At 38.3% G+C, this 21,554-nt stretch overlaps 1 protein-coding gene across 1 annotated transcript in view; it reads left to right on the top strand.

The window, feature by feature from the left end:
- Nucleotides 1-21,554, top strand: part of Rif1 (replication timing regulatory factor 1) — a 51,580-nt gene that overhangs the window by 14,206 nt on the left and 15,820 nt on the right. The window contains exons 11-24 of the mRNA XM_021192695.2: nucleotides 3,817-3,934; nucleotides 4,663-4,827; nucleotides 5,215-5,325; nucleotides 7,464-7,526; nucleotides 7,708-7,808; nucleotides 8,868-8,954; nucleotides 9,968-10,038; nucleotides 11,468-11,648; nucleotides 13,974-14,081; nucleotides 14,417-14,566; nucleotides 15,049-15,148; nucleotides 18,753-19,017; nucleotides 20,008-20,050; nucleotides 21,031-21,233. Coding sequence (XP_021048354.1) covers nucleotides 3,817-3,934; nucleotides 4,663-4,827; nucleotides 5,215-5,325; nucleotides 7,464-7,526; nucleotides 7,708-7,808; nucleotides 8,868-8,954; nucleotides 9,968-10,038; nucleotides 11,468-11,648; nucleotides 13,974-14,081; nucleotides 14,417-14,566; nucleotides 15,049-15,148; nucleotides 18,753-19,017; nucleotides 20,008-20,050; nucleotides 21,031-21,233 — 1,766 coding nt within the window. The remainder of the gene's footprint in view (nucleotides 1-3,816; nucleotides 3,935-4,662; nucleotides 4,828-5,214; nucleotides 5,326-7,463; nucleotides 7,527-7,707; nucleotides 7,809-8,867; nucleotides 8,955-9,967; nucleotides 10,039-11,467; nucleotides 11,649-13,973; nucleotides 14,082-14,416; nucleotides 14,567-15,048; nucleotides 15,149-18,752; nucleotides 19,018-20,007; nucleotides 20,051-21,030; nucleotides 21,234-21,554) is intronic.

Consider the following 21,554-nt stretch of genomic DNA (forward strand, 5'->3'; position numbering starts at 1 on the left):
GAACTCACTCTGTAGACCAGGCTGGCCTCGAACTCAGAAATCCGCCTGCCTCTGCCTCCCGAGTGCTGGGATTAAAGGCATGCGCCACCACGCCCGGCTCATGTCCTTAAATTCTTACCAGTCTAATCTCAGAGGTTTTTTTTGTTTGGTCATTATATATCAGTATTTTTTTTTTTATTAGATATTTTCTTTATTTACATTTAAAATGCTATCCTGAAAGTCCCCTATACCCTCTCCTGCCCTGCTCCCCTATCCACTCACTCCTACTTCTTCGCCCTGGTGTTCCGCTGTATTGGGGCATATAAAGTTTGCAAGACCTAGGGGCCTCTCTTTCCAATGTTGGCCGACTAGGCTATCTTCTGCTACATAATGCAGCTAGAGACACAAGCTCTGGGGGTACTGGTTAGTTCATATTGTTGTTCCACCTATAGGGTTGCAGACCCCTTCAGCTCCCTGGGTATTTTCTCTAGCTTCTCCATTGGGGGCCCTGTGTTCCATCCAATAGATGACTGTGAGCATCCACTTCTGTAATTGCCAGGCACTGGCATAGCCTCATATGAGACCGCTCTATCAGGGTCCATTCAGCAATATATATCAGTATTATGAAGGTCTTTTATGTTATAAGAACTTGTATATCTTTCAGAGTATTTTCCAGTGGCCTAATAAAATAGGGTATCTATAAATCTCTGATCATCAAATGCCAACATACCTATTAGGGCATTTATTTTTTATTTTAAAATTTATCTCATTTAGTATGTTTTTGGGTGTTTTGCCTGCATGTCTGTCTGTCTGCACTGCTTCTGTGCCTGCCAGAGCTGTCGAGAAGAGTTGACCCCTGGGACTGAATGATGGTTGTGAGGTGCTATGTGGACATTGGGAGTCACACCCTGGACCTTTGGGAGAGTAGCCAGTGCTCTGAGTGCTGAGCTCTCTCTCCCCAGATACTCTATAAAATGAACTTTAGTGTTTAGCAGTCAGTTAATTAACATTAATGTGCTATACCTTATACTGGAGTCTTTGCTCACTATTGGTGTCCTTTCATTGAGGCAGATTGCAACAATTTAAAACAGGTTGGCCTTGAACTTGAGGCCGTTTTTCTCATTGCTCTCTTGAGTTACTGGCATTATATGAGTGAGCCATGAGCCCCACCATGTTGATTTTTGTTGTTCAGGGCTAGGACTTGCTTTGTAGCCAGTAATAGCCTTTTGATTCTCCTGCCTTCCTCTCCTAAATGCTGGATTGTACGTGCACAGGGATCAAAACCAGAGCTTCGCACATGCCAATTGAGCTACATCCTCAGCCATACTATTCTTGTTTGGAAGTCCTGGGGGACCCTGTGTAGGGGAGCTACCAATGAGTTTTATCACTGGCTTTACTTAGTTCCTGTGTTTTAGATAGAAGCCTTCCAAGTTTGACATAACATAGTTGAAAATTGACATAATGAAATCCTCAAATTCTGCCATAAGATCTTAAGAGTCTAATCTAGTTGTCTAATTAGTTGGAAGAGCATAGTGAATAGATGAGACTGGTAGCGGATGATTTTAGAAGTAAGCTTTAAACTGTCTTGATATGTTCTAATGTGACTTCACAAAAGCTATATATTGCTTAGTGGTGCGTATGCTTAATGGTGCCCCACTGTGAGTTTATTTATTTATTTTTTTTGGTGTAGATGTGGGTTGTATTTGTTTTGTTTGCATTTTCAAGATGGGGTTCTATAGTCTGGCTGGCCTTGAACTCGGAGACCGCCTGCCTCTGCCATTGCCTCTTGACCAGGGGTTTAATCTGTAACATCAGAGAAGAATTAAAAAACTTAAATCAGCTAGGCATGGTGGTGTACAACTTTAATCCTGGCATTTGTGAGGCAGAGGAAGGTAGGTCTCGGCCTGATCTACAAATTGAGCTCCAGGATAGCTGTGAGCCAGGATTACACAGAGAACCCTACTCCACACCTCCAAACTAGAGGGGTTGGGGATTCAGGTAAATTGACTGGATCCTTGCTTAGCATGCATGCCTGGTAGCCTAGAGTCAAACTTCTGAACCAGGAAAATGGGAATGTACTGGAGTGTAACCCTAGTACTGGAGAAGTAGAGGAAAAAGAATAGCCAGGCAGTGGTGGCGCAAGCCTTTAATCCCAGCACTCGGGAGGCAGAGGTAGGCGAATTTCTGAGTTCAAGGCCAGCCTGGTCTACAGAGTGACTTTCGGGATAGCCAGGGCTACACAGAGAAACCCTGTCTCGAAAAACAATAAACAAATGAATTATAATTATGTTCAGTCATTTTGGCTGTATGTTGAATTCAAGGACGGCCTGGGTTGCAGAAAAACCAACCTATTGGGTGAAAATGTACAGTTAAAAACAGGAGTAGCATGTGTAACTAACTCAGAATTTATTTGCCAAAACTAATGTATATGATTTTGCCTGAGAACTAACCAACACACAGATAATAACTCAGGCATGGGTTGGAGAGATGGCTCAGAGTTAAGAACACTGACTGCTCTTCTAAGGTCCGGAGTTCTTTTTTTTTTTTTTTTAAAGATTTATTTATTTATTATATGTAAGTACACTGTAGCTGTCCTCAGACACTCCAGAAGAGGGCGCCAGATCAAATTACGGATGGTTGTGAGCCACCATGTGGTCGCTGGGATTTGAACTCAGGACCTTCGGAAGAGCAGGTGCTCTTACCTGCTGAGCCATCTCACCAGCCCCAGGTCCGGAGTTCTGATCCCAGAAACCACCTGGTAGATCACAACCATCCGTAATGAAATCTGATGCCCTCTTCTGGTGTGTCTAAAAACAGCTACAGTGTACTTAGATATAATAAATAAACTAAAAAAAAATAATTCAGACAAATATAAGTGTAGAAAACTCATCCAGCATTTGTTTGCTTTTTTTGTTTGCTTTTGTCTTTGTTTTGATTTGAGACCAAGTCTTGCTGTGTAGTTGTAGCTGTCTAGGAACTTGAGTCCACCTACCTCTACCTCCTGAATGCTAGTATTTAAAAGCATATGCCTATCCTTACGAGGCTTTCTTTTTAGTTTTAAATGCATGGACTAACCAATAACATTTAATACAGGTTGAACATTTGTTGAATAAAATACTTAGGACAATAAGTGTTTCATATTTTTCTAGAATTTAGGACTCTTCAAAAGAAGTTTTTAGACTTAATTATTTTAAGAGTATAAGTGTTATAGCTGCATATTATGTCTGTAATATACTATGCTCTTACCTGGTACTCATGGAGGTCAGGAGAGGGTATCGAGTTTTCTGGAACTAGATGGTTGTGAGCTATCATAAGTTCGGGGAACTGAACCCATATCTGCAAGAATAACAAATGCTCCTAACTTCGGAGATCTTTCTATCTCCAGATCTTGGTAAATTTGGATATAAGGAATAGGACGAAAGTTTAACCATAAAATTTGTTTTATATATAGACATTGTACAAGGTAGTTTTAATTTGCTACCTCTTCCGTGAGACTGGTCATGTTTGGGATAAAAAAAAAATCTTCAAGTAGATCTTAGGGGTGGAGAGATTGCTCAGTGGCTGAGAGAACACAGGCTGCTTTTCCAGAGGACCTGGTTTAATTACCAGCACCCATGTGGCAGCTCATAACTGTAACCCCAGTTCTAGGGGACATCCTCACATTAATTAATACACATAAAATAAAAAGTTATTTAAAAGAAAACTTATCAGGACTTAAATTTTTAAGTTGGCTTGCTCTGTGTCTGGAGAAGTTGCTTCTAAATAAGAATACATATCTTGTGAAGCTTTTACAAATTTGACAATGAAATTATTGCTGTTTGCCTTTTCATCTGTTAGGTGTGTGTGCCACTGATTCAGAGTACAATAAGTGTTGATAGTATTGCTTCACCTCAAGGCAATTCATCTCGAGGGTCTGCTTCTCCTGGCTTAAGTCCACTGACTGCGGGACATAAAGGTGAGAGATGCTTTTGGAAAAGTCTTTGAAGGAGTGGTTACATGCCTCTGGAGATGAGAGTCTTTAAGCAAAAAGTTTTTTTTGTTTTTGTTTTTGTTTTTTTTGAGATAGGATCCCATATAACCTAGCTTTGTTAGGACTTGAGGTTAATCTTCATGTGGTAACCCTCTGCCTCTCAAGTATTGGGATCAGAGGACACGACACTAATATATTCTTATCTATATTGTCTTTGTTACTGATAACTTTTAACTACATTATTGTGGGTGGTTGGGAAATAATTTTTCTTTTCATTTTCTTTTTTTGCTTTTCACCTTGCTTTGTCATTAGGTGTCATGTATTTGTGGCAATGGTTTACTGTGTAGCCCAGACTTGAATTTGAACTCTTTGTTTCACTATGTAGTTCTGGTTAGCCTAGAACCCATTAGGTTGACCGCACTGGCCTTGAACTGACAGAAATCCTGCCTCCAAATGCTGGGATTGCAAATGGGCACAATCAAGCCCAGCTCTTCATGCTACTGTGCTTGTATGGAAAAAATAGATCTTTAAACATGTTTAAACAAATTGCAGCTCTGCATTGGGAAGCAATTACTTACCATTACTTTATTTTAGTGGTTTGGTAATAATTTCAAGGTTTGTATTAATGCTTGAGAAATTTACATCATGCATTTAAATGTATAGTATCTTGATTGGAAATATAACTTGAATAATTTGGTCTTTCCCTCTTAAAGGTGCTTCTCCTTATGGAACTCCTCGTGGGAACCTGAGTTCAAATACAGGTGGAATGGCTGCAATCCCTTCTATTCAGCTTTTGGGACTGGAAATGATGCTTCATTTTTTGTTGGGTCCAGAAGTCTTGAGTTTTGCCAAGCAACACAAGATTGTATTGAGTTTAGGTATTTGATTTTGAAATAATATCATGTGTTTGAAACATTCCAAAACATAACTGTTGAATGGAGGAGAGGCCGCAGTTTCACTCACTAATAATGATGGTCTTGTATTTGATATGAGCAGATTAATACTTGTTTTTTTCCTTTTTGGTTTTTTTTTTTTTCCTTGAGATAGCGTTTTTCTGTATAACTACCCTTGCTAACCTAAAACAAAGAGATCCACCTGCTTCTGCCTCTAATCCAAGTGCTGGGATTAAAGGATTAAAGTGCATGAGTCATTACGACTGGCTGAATTTCAGTCTTTTAAGGAAAAATAGTTTTATACATTTAAGATTTTGTGTGTGTGTGTGTGTAATTTGCTTATAAATGTGACTATTTGCTTTTTCATTTTAGAGCCACTGGAACACCCGCTAATCAGCAGCCCTTCTTTCTTCTCCAAATATGCGCATACACTTATCACTGCTGTTCATGATAGCTTTGTCTCAGTTGGAAAGGATGCCTCAGGTAAATCTGGGGAATTTTTAAAATTCAAAAGTTTGTTTAGTTATTTATTTATTTTTTGGTTTTTTTGAGGCAGGGTTTCTCTGTGTAGCCCTGGCTGTCCTGGAACTCACTTTGTAGATCAGGCTGGCCTCGGACTCAGAAATCTGCCTGCCTCTGCCTCCTGAGTGCTGCGATTAAAGGCGTGTACCACCATGCCCAGCTAAAAGTTTATTCTTTAAGTATTTATTTTGTGTACTTGTGCATGCATGTGGTCATACATGTGCCACAGCGCATGTGCATGTCAGAGGACAACTTTTTGGGACTCAAGTTCTCTACCGTGGACACCTTGGGAATGGGATTTAGGCTATCAGGATTGGAAGCAGTACCTGTACCCAGTGAGCCTCCGGGTGTGCTTTGAAGGAAGATCAAATTGTAAATATTTGTTTGGTATTAATTAACTCATTGGCCAGATTGTGCACCGAAAGAACAATTTCTTTCTTTTTTTTTTTTTTTGTGATATTACTTGTATTAAACTATTAGAAATGGGGAGATTGCAGTGGAGTGGCTGACAGCGTGGGGGAGGCAGAGGCAGGTCAATCTCTGTGATAATTGATGCCTGTGTTGTCTATGTAGCACATTCCAGCCATGTCAAAGCTGTCTAGGAAAAGAAAGAAGTTAGTTGTATAAAGAGATAAATAATAGATAAAAGTTTTTTTTTTTTTTTTTTTTCAGGGTTTCGCTGTGTAGCCCTGGCTGTCCTGGAACTCACTTTGTAGACCAGGCTGGCCTCGAACTCAGAAATCTGCTTGCCTGTGCCTCCCGAGTAATGGGATTGAAGGCGTGTGCCACCACGCCCGGCACATAAAGTTTTATAAGTGACTAGTAGAGCTCTGACTCAAGCCTAGACTTTATATCTTCAGCCTTTGCATTAAAATTTGTGTTCAGGGCCCAATAAGAGAAATGTAAAGCCTTGGATGGTGTCTTACTTTTGTAAGATAAGAGGATTGAGGCAACCCTGGATAGCAGAATGAGACCTTGTTTTTTAAAATAGACATGAGTAAGGTAGCAAACCATCCCAGCACTGCAGAAGTTGAGGCATGGGTCAGTGATTTGAGGCTGACCTGATATCCAGCTCTAGAGCTTACCACCCAGAAATAAGTAGATAAAAAGCTCCTTAGCTGCTTGGAAAATGAAACCTAGTTTGTCCCATTATACATGTATTTGGGGATTTATGCATTGTCATGCGACATGTGGAGGACAGAACAACTTTTAGAACTTGTCTCTGTCTACTATTTGGGGGGGTCTCAGGATTGAACTCTGCTTATCAGACCTGCAGTAATGCCTGAGGAGCCATTTCCTTTTGTTTTTTTTTAAATTCTGTAGTAAATAAAAGGGTAGGTATGGGTGTTGGTGTGAGTTGGGAGAGTAGTGGAGTCTAGACTTGGGGAAACTTGCATCCTTTAGAGAAAGCATCTTGGTCTACGTAGCTCTGCTGGCATGGAATGTCCAGTAGTTCTCTTGTCCTTGCCCTTAAGTGCAGGGAATAGAAATATCACCAAGCATGGATATGGTGCTTTTCTTTCTGCAAAAGTGGTTGGTTACATTACACCATTAAAAGGTTAAAAAAAATCCTACAGAAGGAAAAAGGAAAGTGGGAAAAATAGAAACATTTATTCTTTATTATATGGTTGGCCTGCTGTTACCATGTTATGTTTACTCCTCCGTAAATTTTTTTTTTTTGGTGTTTTGTGACAGGGTTTTTCTGTATAGTCCTGGCTGTCCTGGACCTCACTCTGTAGACCAGGCTGTCCTCGAACTCAGAAATTTGTCTGCCTCTACCTCTGTAGTGCTGGGATAAAAGGCATGTGCCACCACTGCCCGGTGTCGTCCTTAAAAATTTTAATTTCTTTTAAGAAACATTGAAATGGTGGCTTTATAAATATTATAAGGAAATAATACTCAAATTAGCTTTCAGGTTGTTACTTCTTTAGTATGAGGAACTGGAGAAAAGCTTTGATTTTAAGAGTTATTTTATGTGTATGATCATTGTCTGCATGTATATATTTGTACTCAAGGAAGTCGTAAGAAGGCTCATGTTGGTTGGAACTGGAGTTACAAATCAGGTACTAGAAACTGAACCCTGTCTATTTCCTTGACAGACGCAGTAGTCAGTGCTATCTGGAAGGAGCTGATTAGCTTGGTGAAGTCAGTTACTGAAGCAGGTAAGCACTGTCAGTGTTCCATGACCTTCACACATAGCACAAGTTCAGTGCTTGGCTACAAAGTGTTACTTAGTAGGGATTGTTGCTTTTGCTTTGTAAAACAATCTTTATACTCTCTAGTAGACAATAGGCACCTAAAAAACATGTTTAGAATTATATCTTTCCTTTTATTCTTTGATAGGAAACAGAAAAGAAAGATCAGGTTCTGAAGTTTTGACCCTCCTACTAAAATCTCTGGAAAACATAGTGAAGTCAGAGGTATTTCCTGTATCAAAAACACAGGTAAATATGTTTGTAAATCACCTCAAAGTCTTAAAGTTTGAAGTTCAATTGATACTTGTTCAGATGAGATTTGGCACAGTCCTTTTGACTTGACAGTTTATTATAAGTTCCATTCAAATGTCATTTGAAATCTACATAGTAAACAGTTGTTGCAGCAGCAGGAAGTGTCACTGCAGTGTGCATTCCAAAAAATGGAATGCAACTTGAGTTAAACATATTCTAATGTCTGGAGTGCAAGGTAACAATAGCACACTGTCATTGACTTTATATTAAATGAAATAGTTTCTATTTAAGTAGTAGGAATAGAAAAAATAAATGGTATGTAATTTTTATAATATAGTGAACAAATATCATTGTTAAATTCTGAGTCTTACTTGCCTTTTCAGACTGACATTTAGACCACACTGCTGAGTAGTATAGCAGATGGTATCAAGGGCTGTGGAGGAGACTCGGCTGATTATGATTAGTTGCTTTCTTGGTTCATGGCTTTGTAAAGACAGTTGCAGTTGGTTTAAAGAGTTAAATGAATTTATGCTTGCAGAGCATTCTAGACAAGGCTCAAATAAATGCTGTCAACTTCAGATTATTTCCAAAACAACTGGTTTGCTTTAACTAAGAACTATTACGACACATACCACAGTGTGTAGTTGACATCATTGCAAGCACAGGAAGACGTTTGGAGAACAGTTAAAGGAGGCTCAAGCATCTCTGGATTTGTAACCTGAGAGTCAATTTGTAGTTAACAAGCTATTGAAATGTTTGTTTCTAGGCCTGTTATAGTAAATATGTAACTGTAGAATTTCTCATAATAATGTAAAAGAAAGTGTCAAGGTTCATTTATAGAAGATGGTTATTTTCTTCTCATAGTAATACAAAAACTAGTAAGGTAGAAGTCTATTCTGTATTTTTGAACTTTTAAAATAATGTGAATATATATATAATTAAATACTGTAGTGAATCATGAGTAATGGTTACATCTAGTAAATTGCCAAAAATCTAGATGACATTATAAGGTTTTGAGGTTTTTATGGCTAACTACTGTAAAATCTTTCCTTTTAGGTTCTCATGGAGATTACAGTTAAAGGACTTCCTCAGAAAGTACTAGGTTCACCAGCATATCAGGTTGCTAATATGGATATTCTTAATGCAAGTATCTTAAATGCAGTGTAGTGACATGATAAAGATTGGCAAAGCAAAACAGTTCTTTTAGTGTTCTTAAAAAAATACTTAACTGTATCTGGTTGATTAAGTTAAAAAAATTTGTATGCAAAATAATAGATTGCTGTGAAAAATTAAAGGCAGTGCTATGCCAGTAGGTAGATGAACTTTTTTCCCCCTGGATTGAATAATAGATTCCAGAAAGAGTTTTTTGTTTGTTTGTATGGAATAATATTACTGGCTACTGCTAAAATATTTGAAAGCTTAATAATATTAGCTTGATACTGTGACAAATTGTAGGCGAGTGTGTCAGTTATATTCTGTTTGTAACAGCCGAAGCCTCACCGTCTGTGATTTCTCACAGAAGGCCTGTGATCCAGAGCACAGGGCTGTATTTGATATTTATTTTTTTAAAATATGTATATTTACTATTCATTTTACTTTTAAGTATGTCTTGTGTGTGAGTGCAGTACTTGCAGAGACCAGGAGAAGATAATCATATTCTCTTGCTCCTTGAGCTAGAGTTAAACAGGAGTTTGTGAGCCACTTGGTTTGGGTATGAGAACTGAAGCCTGGTCCATCCTTTATAAGAACAGAACACTCTCAGCCACTGGGCCATCTATTTTGCTTTTTTTAAAAGAAAAATTTAAGACCATCTGTAGTTGGCCTAACTCTGCTGTAGATCAGGTTTGCTTCTAAAATCTCAAACTCATATACCTCCCTGCTTCAGCATCCTATGGGTTATATCTTGCTTGTTTTGTTTGTTTTAAAGATAGGGTCTCTATCCCATGCTCGTCTTGATCTCAAGACTGACTGTTGCTACCTCAACCTACTGGGTGTTTTGATTACAAGTGTGTGCCACTATGCCTGGCATTGTGTGTGGTGTTTAGAAATAAACTTGTCATCATACCCTAAATAATGCTAAAATAAGTCATGTTGAGTGACTGCAGAAAACAGTTCTTTTTGTTCAGGATTATAACTTTGTTTCTTTCCCTTTGCAGGGAACTCCAGCATTGTTCTTAATCCAGTTAATTTTCAACAACAATCTTTTAGAATGTGTAGAAGATGAAAAGTAAGTCTGTACCTTGTTTTTTATTTTAAATCTAGTTGTGGTCTCTTAAGTCTCAGGATGGCCCGGGATTGCTATGTAAAGAAACTAATAAGAATTTATTCTCTTCTTCCCACTTTCTAACTTCTAGCATAACATGTGTGTTGCTATGCCCTTTTTGTTTGTTTTTTGGTGTTTTTATTTGGACCATGTCTGCATCCCTGTCTAATCTTGGCTGTGTTAGACAGCCTGGTGTACAGCCATGCCTGTCCTTGAACAAAGAGATCTATCTACCTACTCTCCTGGGATTAAAGCTTACGTTACTAATCCCAGTCCCATTCCTGATTGTGTGTGTGTGTGTGTGTGTGTGTGTGTGTGCGTGCGCGCGTGCGCGCGCGCTCTTTACTTTTTCATGAACAATGATTGCATCCAATGAGATTCTTTCTTTTCATTCTTCTTTTTCCCTGAAGACAGGCTTGCTTTGTAGCCCTGGCTGTCCTGGAACTCACTTTAGACCAGGCTGGCCTCTAACTCGGAGATTTACCTGCTGCCTCCTCTGTCTAGTGAGTGCCTGGATTAGAGGCCTGCGCCACCACTGCCTGGCGATTGGGATTCTTTTTATTGTATTTCACAAGTTTGATTTTAAAACTTTTTTTCCTCTTTAGAGATGTTTTCACTGTATGCAACCCAAACTGGCCTTAAACTTGTGGCAGTTCTGTCTGTACCTTCAGAGTGCTAGATTACAGATAAAATGGTCCATTGTACATTTTGTGTTTTGTGATGTGGGTTTGAAGCTCAGGCAAGTCTCACTGGAGAACTTTATGTCAGAGTTCCAGGTGCTGGATTTGCAGATGCTTGCCACTAGGTCTTGTGCCACAATTTTTTTTTTAAAAATATTTTAATCAATCAATTAATTAATTAATTTATTATATGTAAGTACACTGTAGCTGTCTTCAGACACTCCTGAAGAGGGCGACAGATCTTGTTATGGATGGTTGTGAGCCATCATGTGGTTTCTGGGATTTGAACTCAGGACCTTTGGAAGAGCAGTCGGCGCTCTTAACCGCTGAGCCATGTCACCAGCCCAAATTTTTTTTTTTTTTTAAAGATTTTATATGTGAGTGTTGGCCAACCTGTATGTCTGTCCCATGTGTATGCGTGGAGGCCAGAAGAGAGGGTATCAAATCCTTTGGATCTGTGAGTCGTGGTTGGTGACAATGTAGGTCTTAGGAACTGAACCCAGATCCTCTGGATTAACAAGTACTTTTAACCATTGGGTTATAATTCCAGCTCTTGTGTCATAATAAATTTTAAGTCATGTGTTAGAGGCTGGGGGATAAATAATAAAACTGACTTAAAAATTCATCATTTCTTGTGTACACCTGTTTGAGTTTAATTAATAATTCATAAGGATGAAATGGCCATTCTGATGCACATTGTTCATATTTTTTAGGTTTTTTCTTAATCTAGAAACACTTGTAGGCTGTGTGCTTTCTGGTCCGACATCACCACTGGCTTTTAGCGATTCTGTACTAACTGTGATTAATGAGAATGCAAAGCAGTTGGTAAACAAGGAGCATCTCTGGAGAATGTGGAGTATGATAGTCACTCCACTGACTGATGTGATTCATCAGGTAGGACACATCTGCTATGACTCCCTCACCCTAGTCTGGACTACTATTTATTTATAAAGGATACTATGTAGCTCAGGCTGGCCTTCTGTTTGCCACAGTCCTGCTACTGCTCTCACAGTGGTAAGAGGTAGTAGGCGTGTGCTACTATGCTAGTTCTAGTCCCCATTCTCCCCTACTTTGGAAAGAGCATAAGTTTGAATTTAAATAAAAATAGAAATACTATTTTTTCTTATGTACTTAGTGATTGATTAGTATATTCCATTTTCCATAGTGACAGGAAGTAGTTTCAAACAGTTCCTTACCCTTTAATAGTGCCAATAATACCTGCCTTTATTTGATAATGTTCTGCCAGTATCTTACTGTGTAGCCTGCACTGGTCTCCCATTTCCTGTGATCCCCCCCCCCTTCCCCATCCTTCCAGTATTTGAATCATTTGAATACTTTTGTTGTTCCCTATCTGGTACAGTTCCAGTATAACCTGGTCTTTGTTTTGTTTTCCCCTTGAAACAGTCTTATTCTGTAGCCAAGCTGGCTTCATGTCCTAGCTTCCCAAAGTTGGTCTTCAACTTCAATAGGTTGTGTGCTTCCCACATCTGTCTGTTACTACTTTAAATAGCATATATGCAGAGTCCAACCATGTTGCCTCATTTATCCTTCCTGTCAGAGTTGAGGATTTCTTACATTTAAGTGTTTATAGGTTTAGAGTAGTAAGATAGGGAGCACAAAATAACTTTAATGGTTTTGTTTTGGTATATTTTGTTTGCTTTTGGGACATACACACTTCAGATTTCTTTGGTTATTCTTAAGGTTGATGATGACAAGTAACTCATGGGATGAAAACTCCACAGATGAGTTTTATAAAAGTTGGCTTCTTAAGCTAGCTAGAACTTTCCTATAATCCTAACCGTAGCTCTGCTGTGGTGACACATGCCTTTTGAGTTTGAGGCCAGCCTGTTTTATAGAGCAACCAGAGCTACACAGAGAAACCCTGTCTCAAAAAAAAAACAAAAAACAAAAAAACAAATGAATCCTCACCTTGAATGGTGGTTGAGGCCTTTTATGAGTCTACTGGTCTGACTAATGTTTTCAGGATTATTTGAGGTTCTGTGTGTTTTGAAATGCCTGCCTTGGACTGGTGAGATGGCTCAGTGGGTAAGAGCACCCAACTGCTCTTCCAAAGGTCCGGAGTTCAAATCCCAGCAACCACATGGTGGCTCATAACCATCCGTAACAAGATCTGACTCCCTCTTCTGGAGTGTCTAAAGACAGCTACAGTGTACTTACATAAAATAAATAAATAAAATCTTTAAAAAAAAAAAAAAAAAAAAGAAATGCCTGTCTTTATAGTGGTGTTCCCCTGGAACTCATTGTAGCCCAGGTTGGCCTCTGACTCTTAGCAGCCCTACTTCAGCCTTCAAATGCTGTTGTTGCTGGTATAAGCTTTAACTTCTAGCTTAGGAGTTTATCTCTCTCTTTCTTGCTTTGTTCTGAGAATAAAATTTAGATGAACCAGTTGGCAAAAACAGGAGAATTAATTAGAAGTTTTTGTTTGTATTTCAAGACAGGGTTTTTCTTTGTAGCCCTCCCCTGCTGTCTTGAAACCTGATCTGTAGGTCAGATTGGCCTAGAATTAGGAGATCTACTTGTCTCTCCCTCCTTTTTTTATTTTTTATTTTTGGTTTTTTGAGACGGGTTCTCTGTGTATCCTTGGTTCTCCTGGAACTCACTTTGTAGACCAGGCTGTCCTTGAACTCAGAAATCCTCTTGCCTCTGCCTCCCAAGTGCTGGGATTAAAGGTGTGTGCCACCACACTTGGCTTGTCTCTCCCTCCTGAATTGTGGGATTAAAGTACTATGTCACCAGTGACCAGTGAGAAGTCGGGTTTTTTTCCCCCTTTAAAATGAATTGTTTTATGTTAAGTGCTAGAGTCAAGCACTTAACATTAAGTACATCTCCAGATAATAACTGGGCTGTACTTCTAGCTCTAATAATAAATAGGAATCTATGTTGTCAGAATTCCGAAGACTAGAAGTCTTTTTCTGTTTTAGAGCCTTCTGCTCAGGTAATAGTGGTAGCCAGCAATGCATGACCTTGAATTGTGTTCCCATCATTTCCAGCTGTCTTCCCATGGCAGTGAGAATGCCAAATGTTGAGTTTCGAGATCAGCATGCTTGAGTATGACATCTTGATTGTGCACAGGTGTTTATTTTCATTTCTGGTATCTAGGGCTAGAAGTGCAACATCTAGAATATGTTGTAGTATGAGTTATATTACCATGTAGGATTAGAATTAGTAATTTGTTTAACTTTATATTTTTTGTTTCAGACCAATGAAGTGAATCAAGGTGATGCCTTAGAGCATAATTTTAGTGCCATCTATGGTGCATTGACTTTACCAATAAACCATATTTTTTCAGCTCAGACATTTCCCACGGTAAGAATATGCAATGATTGTGTAATGGCTTTGTGCCTTTCTGGAAATACTGCCATTATATATGGTTAGTACCAACCCTGATTTTTCTTGAATTCGTGTTTGTGGGGTGGAGATAGGTAAGAGAAGACTGGAATGAGGATTTGGTTTTTGGCCCTCTTTGATTTTTGACCTTTGGTAATTAATGGTGCTCTTCATATAGAACATAGTAGAGAGTTATAACAGGTCCCTCTGACAAATGAAGTATGTCACTTTTCACAGACTTAAGAGATGTGTTCATCCTGCTATGTAGTTGGTATGGTGTCAGTTTGTCAGATTTATTTATTTTTTCTTCCTAGGGTACCATGAAAACTGTACTTAAAACTTGGTCAGAATTGTATAGAGCATTTACTCGCTGTGCTGCTTTGGTGGCAACAGCAGAAGAGAATTTGTGCTGTGAAGAACTTTCTTCTAAAATAATGTGCAGTTTGGAAGATGAAGCTCTTTCAGTGAGTTTCCCCCACCCCTGTACCTTTTTTTAAAATTGGAGATAGTTTATTGAAACTTCTGTATAAGATAAGCACAAGTCTTACCTTGGAATGTGTCTCTCTCTCTCTCTCTCTCTCTCTCTCTCCCTCCCTCCGTCTCTTTGGATTTTCGAGACAGGGTTTCTCTGTATAGCTCTGGCTGTCCTGGAACTCACTTTGTAGACCAGGCTGGCCTGGAAATCAGAAATCCGCCTGCTTCTGGCTCCTGAGTGCTGGAGCTTTTCTTAACAGTACCTTCCTTGTGCTCCATACAGCTCAGCTTTTCCTGCAGGCTAGTTGACAGTCATTGAGAAGCACATTGTTTAGTGTCTAGTCTAACTAGGAAGTACTTATGACCTTGTATTTGTAGCATAAACAGTAAAAATAGTTTTTGTGTGTCTTGACTGTCTAGTACTGTGGCTGTAGTAAAGTTTTCTAATTATCATACTTAAATTTCTTCTTAGGATTTGATATTCTTGGACAGGATCTCTCATATTATTATTGTAATGGTTGATTGTATCGACTTTTCACCATATAATATGAAATACCAGCCAAAAACCAAATGTAAGTATTGTCTTTACCTTTGTTAATATGGTATTTCATAGCTGAAATTTCAGGGAAAATTCTTACAGTTGGCTTTTTTTTTTTTTAAAAAAACCGATTTATTTATTATATGTAAGTACACTGTAGCTATCTTCAGACATACCAGAAGAGGGCATCAGATCTTGTTGCAGATGGTTGTGATCCACCATGTGCTTGAACTCAGGACCTTTGAAGCACATTCAGTGCTCTTAACCGCTGAGCCATCTCTCCAGCCCCACAGCTGGCTTTTCTTAGTTCACTTTATAAACTTACCAGATTATTTTGCTAATATCAAGTAAGCAAATTTTCAATGTAGGCAAGTACTGTTAGAATTGTCTACACATCTTTTGGTTAGATTCTCTAATGACAGTCATGGCTGGGCACAATCCTAAATTCTGCCAGTTGGCTTGGAGGTTCACCTCCATAGGATGGGATAGAGTACTGGGTCAGTCTCGGTCGGCTACAGAACCTGACTCAATCTCAAAGGAACAAAACCCCAAGTTTGTTTTTGTTTTATAATATTTTCCAAGGTATACAGGTTTTTTTTCTCTTTCATTCTTGTGTGTGTGTGTGTGTGTGTGTGTGTGTGTTTTATTTCTGTTTGAAAGCGTGATGCAGGCATCAGTCTAAACAGCTTGGAATGTTTCCTCAGTATTGTCTTAAGTTCTTTACAGATGAGGCATTTGGCCAGAATTTTTGTTTGTTTTTGTTTAGTCTTTCATTTGAACTTGCCATATTTCCTCAGTGTTTTTTTTTTTTTTTTTAATAATAGAAATACCACAAAACAAATGTACCGGTGCTTTTTAAATTTATACTTCATTCATTTCTGGAGTTAATCTATACTATTGGTTGGTTTTGTGCCTGACAGGCAAGCACTGTACCAATTGAGCCACATATCCTTAGCTTCAAATACCTTGTTCTCAGGAAGCCTGACTCATGATCACTTGTTAATGCAGCTTCCTAAATCACTGATTAATTGTTTTATATTTAAAACTGTCTTTTGGGAGATAGTATCTTACTTGGTAGACTAAGCATATCTTGGAACTTTAGAGCTTGTGAAATTCTAAAATTTGTTGGTGACCCTCCTGAGATTAAAGTCATGAGCTACCATGGACCCACTCACTCTGGTTTCTGAAGTCATCACACTGTTATTGTTTACATTAAACTAGTCTGTATTAGAAATCAGTTGATTTCTTATCAGTTACATTATAAAATTACTGTTTTAAGTTGTCATTCTCACAAAATTTATCTCATAATTATTGAGTAGAATTATATATTTTCTACTAGAGTTATAGAAAATAAATTCCAATGTGACAACTTATGGTGGATTTTGTTTTATTTTTCCATACAATTGCTTCTGTTTGTTTATTTATTTATTTATTAAAAAGATTTATTTATTTATTTATTATATGTAAGTACACTGTAGCTGTCCTCAGACACTCCAGAAGAGGGCATCAGATCTTCTTACGGATGGTTGTGAGCCACCATGTGGTTGCTGGGATTTGAACTCCAGACCTTCGGAAGAGCAGTCGAGTGCTCTTACCCACTGAGCCATCTCACCGGCCCGCTTCTGTTTATTTTTATGGTGTGTGTGTGTGTGTGTGTGTGTGTGATTTGTAGTATATGCAAGTATGGGTTTCAGAGAAAGGTCTATGTCTGGTGCCTTCCTCTATTAAAGTGGTTTTCAACCTGTGGGTTATGATACCATTGGCAAACCTCTGTCTCCAAAAATATCTACATTATATTCCATAAAAGCAAAATGACAGCTACACTGAAGTAACAATTAAAGATGATTTTATGGTTGGGGGGGGTTACCACAACATGAGCAACTGTATGAAAGAGAGCATTAGGAAGGTTGAGAGCCATGACTTGATTCTTTTCTTTCTTTCATTTTTTTTTTTTTTTTTAAAGATTTGCTTATTGTATTATGGGTTCACTGTAACTATCTTCAGACATACCAGAAGAGGGCACCAAACCCATTGTAAAGGGCTGTGAAACCACTATGTAGTTGATGGGAATTCAACTCAGGACCTCAGGAAGAGCAGTCAGTGCTCCTTACTGCCAAGCCATCTCTCCATGACTATTTCTTACTGCCAATTTTTTTTTGAGACAGGATTTCAGTAACCCTTGAGTCCACTGATTGGCTAGTCTAGAATTCTATAACATGATGCTCAGCCTCAGCGCCCCCCCATTTATTTATTTATTTATTTAGGCCCTTTTGTTGATGCTGAGGATACAGATTTAGGTGTTCATGCTTGTATAGTAAGCACTGAGCCATTAGTCTGTTCTAAATTCTTCCTTTGTACCGGGTATGTATACAACCAAGTGCCTTTACTTGTTAAGAGTGCTCCTTAGTATAGAACGACATGTCTTACAATATTTTGACAAATTACTCCGATTTATGAGTTTTGCAGAATATTCAGCCTTATCTTGTACTTTTCTTACAGATTGGAATTATTCTCCCTAGAAACAGTTTCCTTTTTGTCTGAGACTAGGATGTAAAAACCCAGAGCAGTTCATTGCTGCTAAGGTACATGGTTTCTGGGTCCCTTTACTGAGGACATGGATTGGATGTTATCTCTATTACCTGTTTTTGTGGATAAGCTTCTGGGTGTAGTCAGATTTTTGCATTTGTGCCTACCCAATTTAGAGAACTTTGTTGCTCTCTACCTACCTACCTACCTACCTACCTACTGATAGATCGATCAAATTTGGTTAGACAACTTTTTGTGTTTGTGACAGTTTTCCTGACATCCCTTGTCACCTTAGCCATATCCTGGTATCTTAGGCTCAACATTTAGTATGAGGGTTTCTGAGTAGCAGAAATTCTTTTATTTTAAAATGTATATTTAGATTGAAGGAACTGCTTCTAGATGAGATGACTGACCTATTTTTAGTGGCATCCTTCCTTGACTTCAGTTCATGAGTCTAGTAAGGTATGAGTTATACTATTCCCTTAAACCTGAGTTTTCCCAAGTCTTGATTGTTTTATAGGAACAAGTAATTTTAAAACAAGAATGACTTTCAGAGCAAGAGAAATGTGGCTTTTGTCTTGTACCTGGAATCTGGAGAGTAGTTATCTAAGAGGGGACTATAAAGGAAAATATGTACTTTTAAGATAAATATTCCAGTCTAGAAAAGAGGTACTAGAGTTTTTCTGACTTCTTTTCTCATTATTTGCAGGGATTAAGGAACTGTGTGTGAGCTAGGAATATAAATTTCTAATGAAAACATTTATTATTAAAAACTCATAATTTAGCTTTGTTACTTTGGTCATGTATTTTAGTAATTATAAACGAGTTATTGAAATTCTGAGGTATAAAATAAATTGAGATGTATTTTATAATTTCTTAGAAATTCTTATTTATTTTGATTTCTTAATTGAGATCTGCCAGCTCCTTTCCATTGAATTTGGATTTTATTTATACTCTTGATATTTTTGCTGTATCATTTGAAGGTTTATATGAAGTTTCAGTTAACAGCAAGAACATGTATATTTGATATGTTTAGCATTTAAATGCAAAGCATAAAAGTGATAGTGACATATCAAAGTACTTAAGTTTTAATCAACCCAATTATGTCTTAGCATCGCAGAGATCTTCAGATTGGTCCAGAAAGAAGAAGGAGCCCTTAGGGAAATTGGCTTCTTTATTTAAGCTAATTGTGAGAGTCATCGATTCTTTCCACACTCTAAGCCTCAAGGAAACATTCTCTGATACACTGCTTGCTATTGGTAACTCTATCATTAGCATGCTTTCCAATGTATTTGGACATATTTCCTTGCCCTCTATGATCCGAGAAATATTTGCAACTTTTACAAGACCTCTGGCTTTACTGTATGAAAACTCAAAGTAAGTAATTTTAGCTCATTAATGTTGAATTAACTACATTGATTTTTTTAATGTGTTTTGTATGTGTATATGTCCGTAAATATATTCATATATATGCACATACATGTAGGAGTCACAGACTGCTATTTTTTTTCTAACTTTGCACCTTGCTTCTTCTTTATTTTTGGTTTTTTGTTTTTCAAAACAGGGTTTTTTCTCTAGCTGTCTAGGCTGGCCTCAAACTCAGGCCTCAGAATCTGCCTCTGCCTTCTGAGTGCCTTCATTAAAGATGGATGCCACCATCAACCTGCTCTACCTTGCTTTTTGAGATAGGGCTTCGCACTAACTTGGAGCTCCCCAGTTCCAGCTCCTGGCTCTAGAAGCAGGTGCTGCAGATCCAAGCTCTTGCCCCCATGTTCTTATGACCAGCAGTGAACTGTACCTCTGTTGGGCCCTGATGGGTGTAATTTAAACTTGTAACTTTGTTTTTCTATACACTTTGTTGTCTGGAACACTTAAAAATCAAAAAATTATAGGGAGGTATGGCAAAATAGCAACTCACCAGACCCTCAGATCCACTCTGAACCTTACATAAAGAAAAAACTGGCAGTGGTGGCGCACGCCTTTAATCCCAGCACTTGGCAGGCAGAGGCAGGCAAATTTCTGAGTTCAAGGCCTGCCTGGTCTATAGAGTGAGTTCCAGGACAGCCAGGGCAATACAGAGAAAGCCTGTCTCGAAAAACCAAAAAAAGAAAAAAGGGGGGGGGGAAGGTGGGCAAGTAGTTACCATGAACACTAGGGGTCTGTCCTGGGTATTTAATTTTATTTTCTAAATTTTTATTACTTACATTTACTTCATGTGTAATATTTGGCATTTTATTCTTGGGACACTTTATACTACTACGTGACTATTTTACCTTATTTTTGTATTGCTTCTCTTTGAGACTTAGTTTGATAAGTAGTGTAGTGATAGCATTTAAAAATGTAAACGTCTTATATCTTTCTTCCCAGGCTGGATGAGGCTCCTAAAGTGTATACTAGTTTGAACAACAAGGTAAGTAGTCAATGTCTATAAAATTATCAGTGGGGACAGGGTATGGGTTAGGCAGTAATCTTTTATACACATAATTGATTTTGGTGGTGGTTATATTATTATTGTTTTACACTTCTATTTCCTGTGTGTGCATATGCATGCATGCGATAGTGTCAGACATCAGAGGGCTTGTGCAGGGGTTGGGTCTCTCCTACCATGTAGGTCCCAGGAAAGGGAACACCATCAGCCCCTTCCCTCCTTACCGTCATTTAAAACAAATTGCATGTGTGTATAATTGTACGTAAATATCCTCCTCTATGGAGTTCAGGGAGGGTTTCAGATCGCATGGGGCTATAGCCACAGGCAGTGCAGGTGCTGAGGATGGAACCAAGTAAGGGCTTCTGAAAGCAAGTTGCAAGTGTTGCTTTTCACAGAACCCTCCCCATTGCTTTTTTTTTTTTTTTTTTTTGAGACAGGGTTTCTCTTTATAGCTCTGGCTGTCCTGGAACTCACTCTGTAGACCAGGCTGGCCTCAAACTCAGAAATCCACCTGCCTCTGTCTGCCTCCTAAGTGCTGGGATTAAAGGCGTTCGCCACCACTGCCCAGCCTGCTTCATTTTTAGTGGATATAAAATAATGGGGCATAGATGCATTCTTAAGTAGCTGTGTTTTTGTTTTTTTTTTTAAATTCATGTTTTCTCAGATCTCATCCCTTTTTATGTGGGCTATAATATCGTATTAATAAATTGTGTAGATAATTATTACTGTTGGAATTAATAAGAAACCTTTTTTCCTGTTAACAAGAAGGAGCTGTGAATCAAATTACAGCACTGGTACTTAAGCTAAGTTTACCTGATAGTTAGTTCATGTGTAAAGAGGAGTGCATACTTATGATGACCATCATGTTGCTTAAAGATGGTTCAGATTTCAGTGAAAATAGTAACATATTCTACAAATTTGTTATTTACAGTACCTTTTGTTTTCCCCACTCTTTTTCCTAGTTAGAAAAGCTATTAGGAGAAATTGTTGCTTGTCTACAGTTCAGCTATCTTGGAGCCTATGACAGTGAACTTCTTGAACATCTTTCTCCACTCCTGTGCATAATATTTCTTCACAAGAATAAACAGATTCGGAAACAGAGTGCTCTTTTGTGGAATGCCACATTTGCTAAAACGACAGCTCTGGTTTATCCTGAGGAATTAAAGTATGTTAGCATCACAACTTCCTACAACTGCTTGTTCTAATTGTGATTATGTAAACTTGAATTTGGGTACAAATAAAATGCACAGAGAATTTAGTTGTATCATTAGAGTATGTGGAAGCCATTAAACTTGGCTTGATTGCTGTTAGACTTCCCTTCCCCTTCCCCTTCCCCTTCCCCTTCCCTTCCCCTTTCCCTTCCCCTCCCCCTTCCCTTCCCCCTTCCCCTCTCTTTTCTTTTCTTTTCTTTTCTTTTCTTTTCTTTTCTTTTCTTTTCTTTTCTTTTCTTTTCTTTTCTTTTCTTTTCTTTTTAAATATATTTTTA

This window comes from Mus pahari, chromosome 3, assembly GCF_900095145.1.
Source record: "Mus pahari chromosome 3, PAHARI_EIJ_v1.1, whole genome shotgun sequence".
NCBI classification, from domain to species: domain Eukaryota; kingdom Metazoa; phylum Chordata; class Mammalia; order Rodentia; family Muridae; genus Mus; species Mus pahari.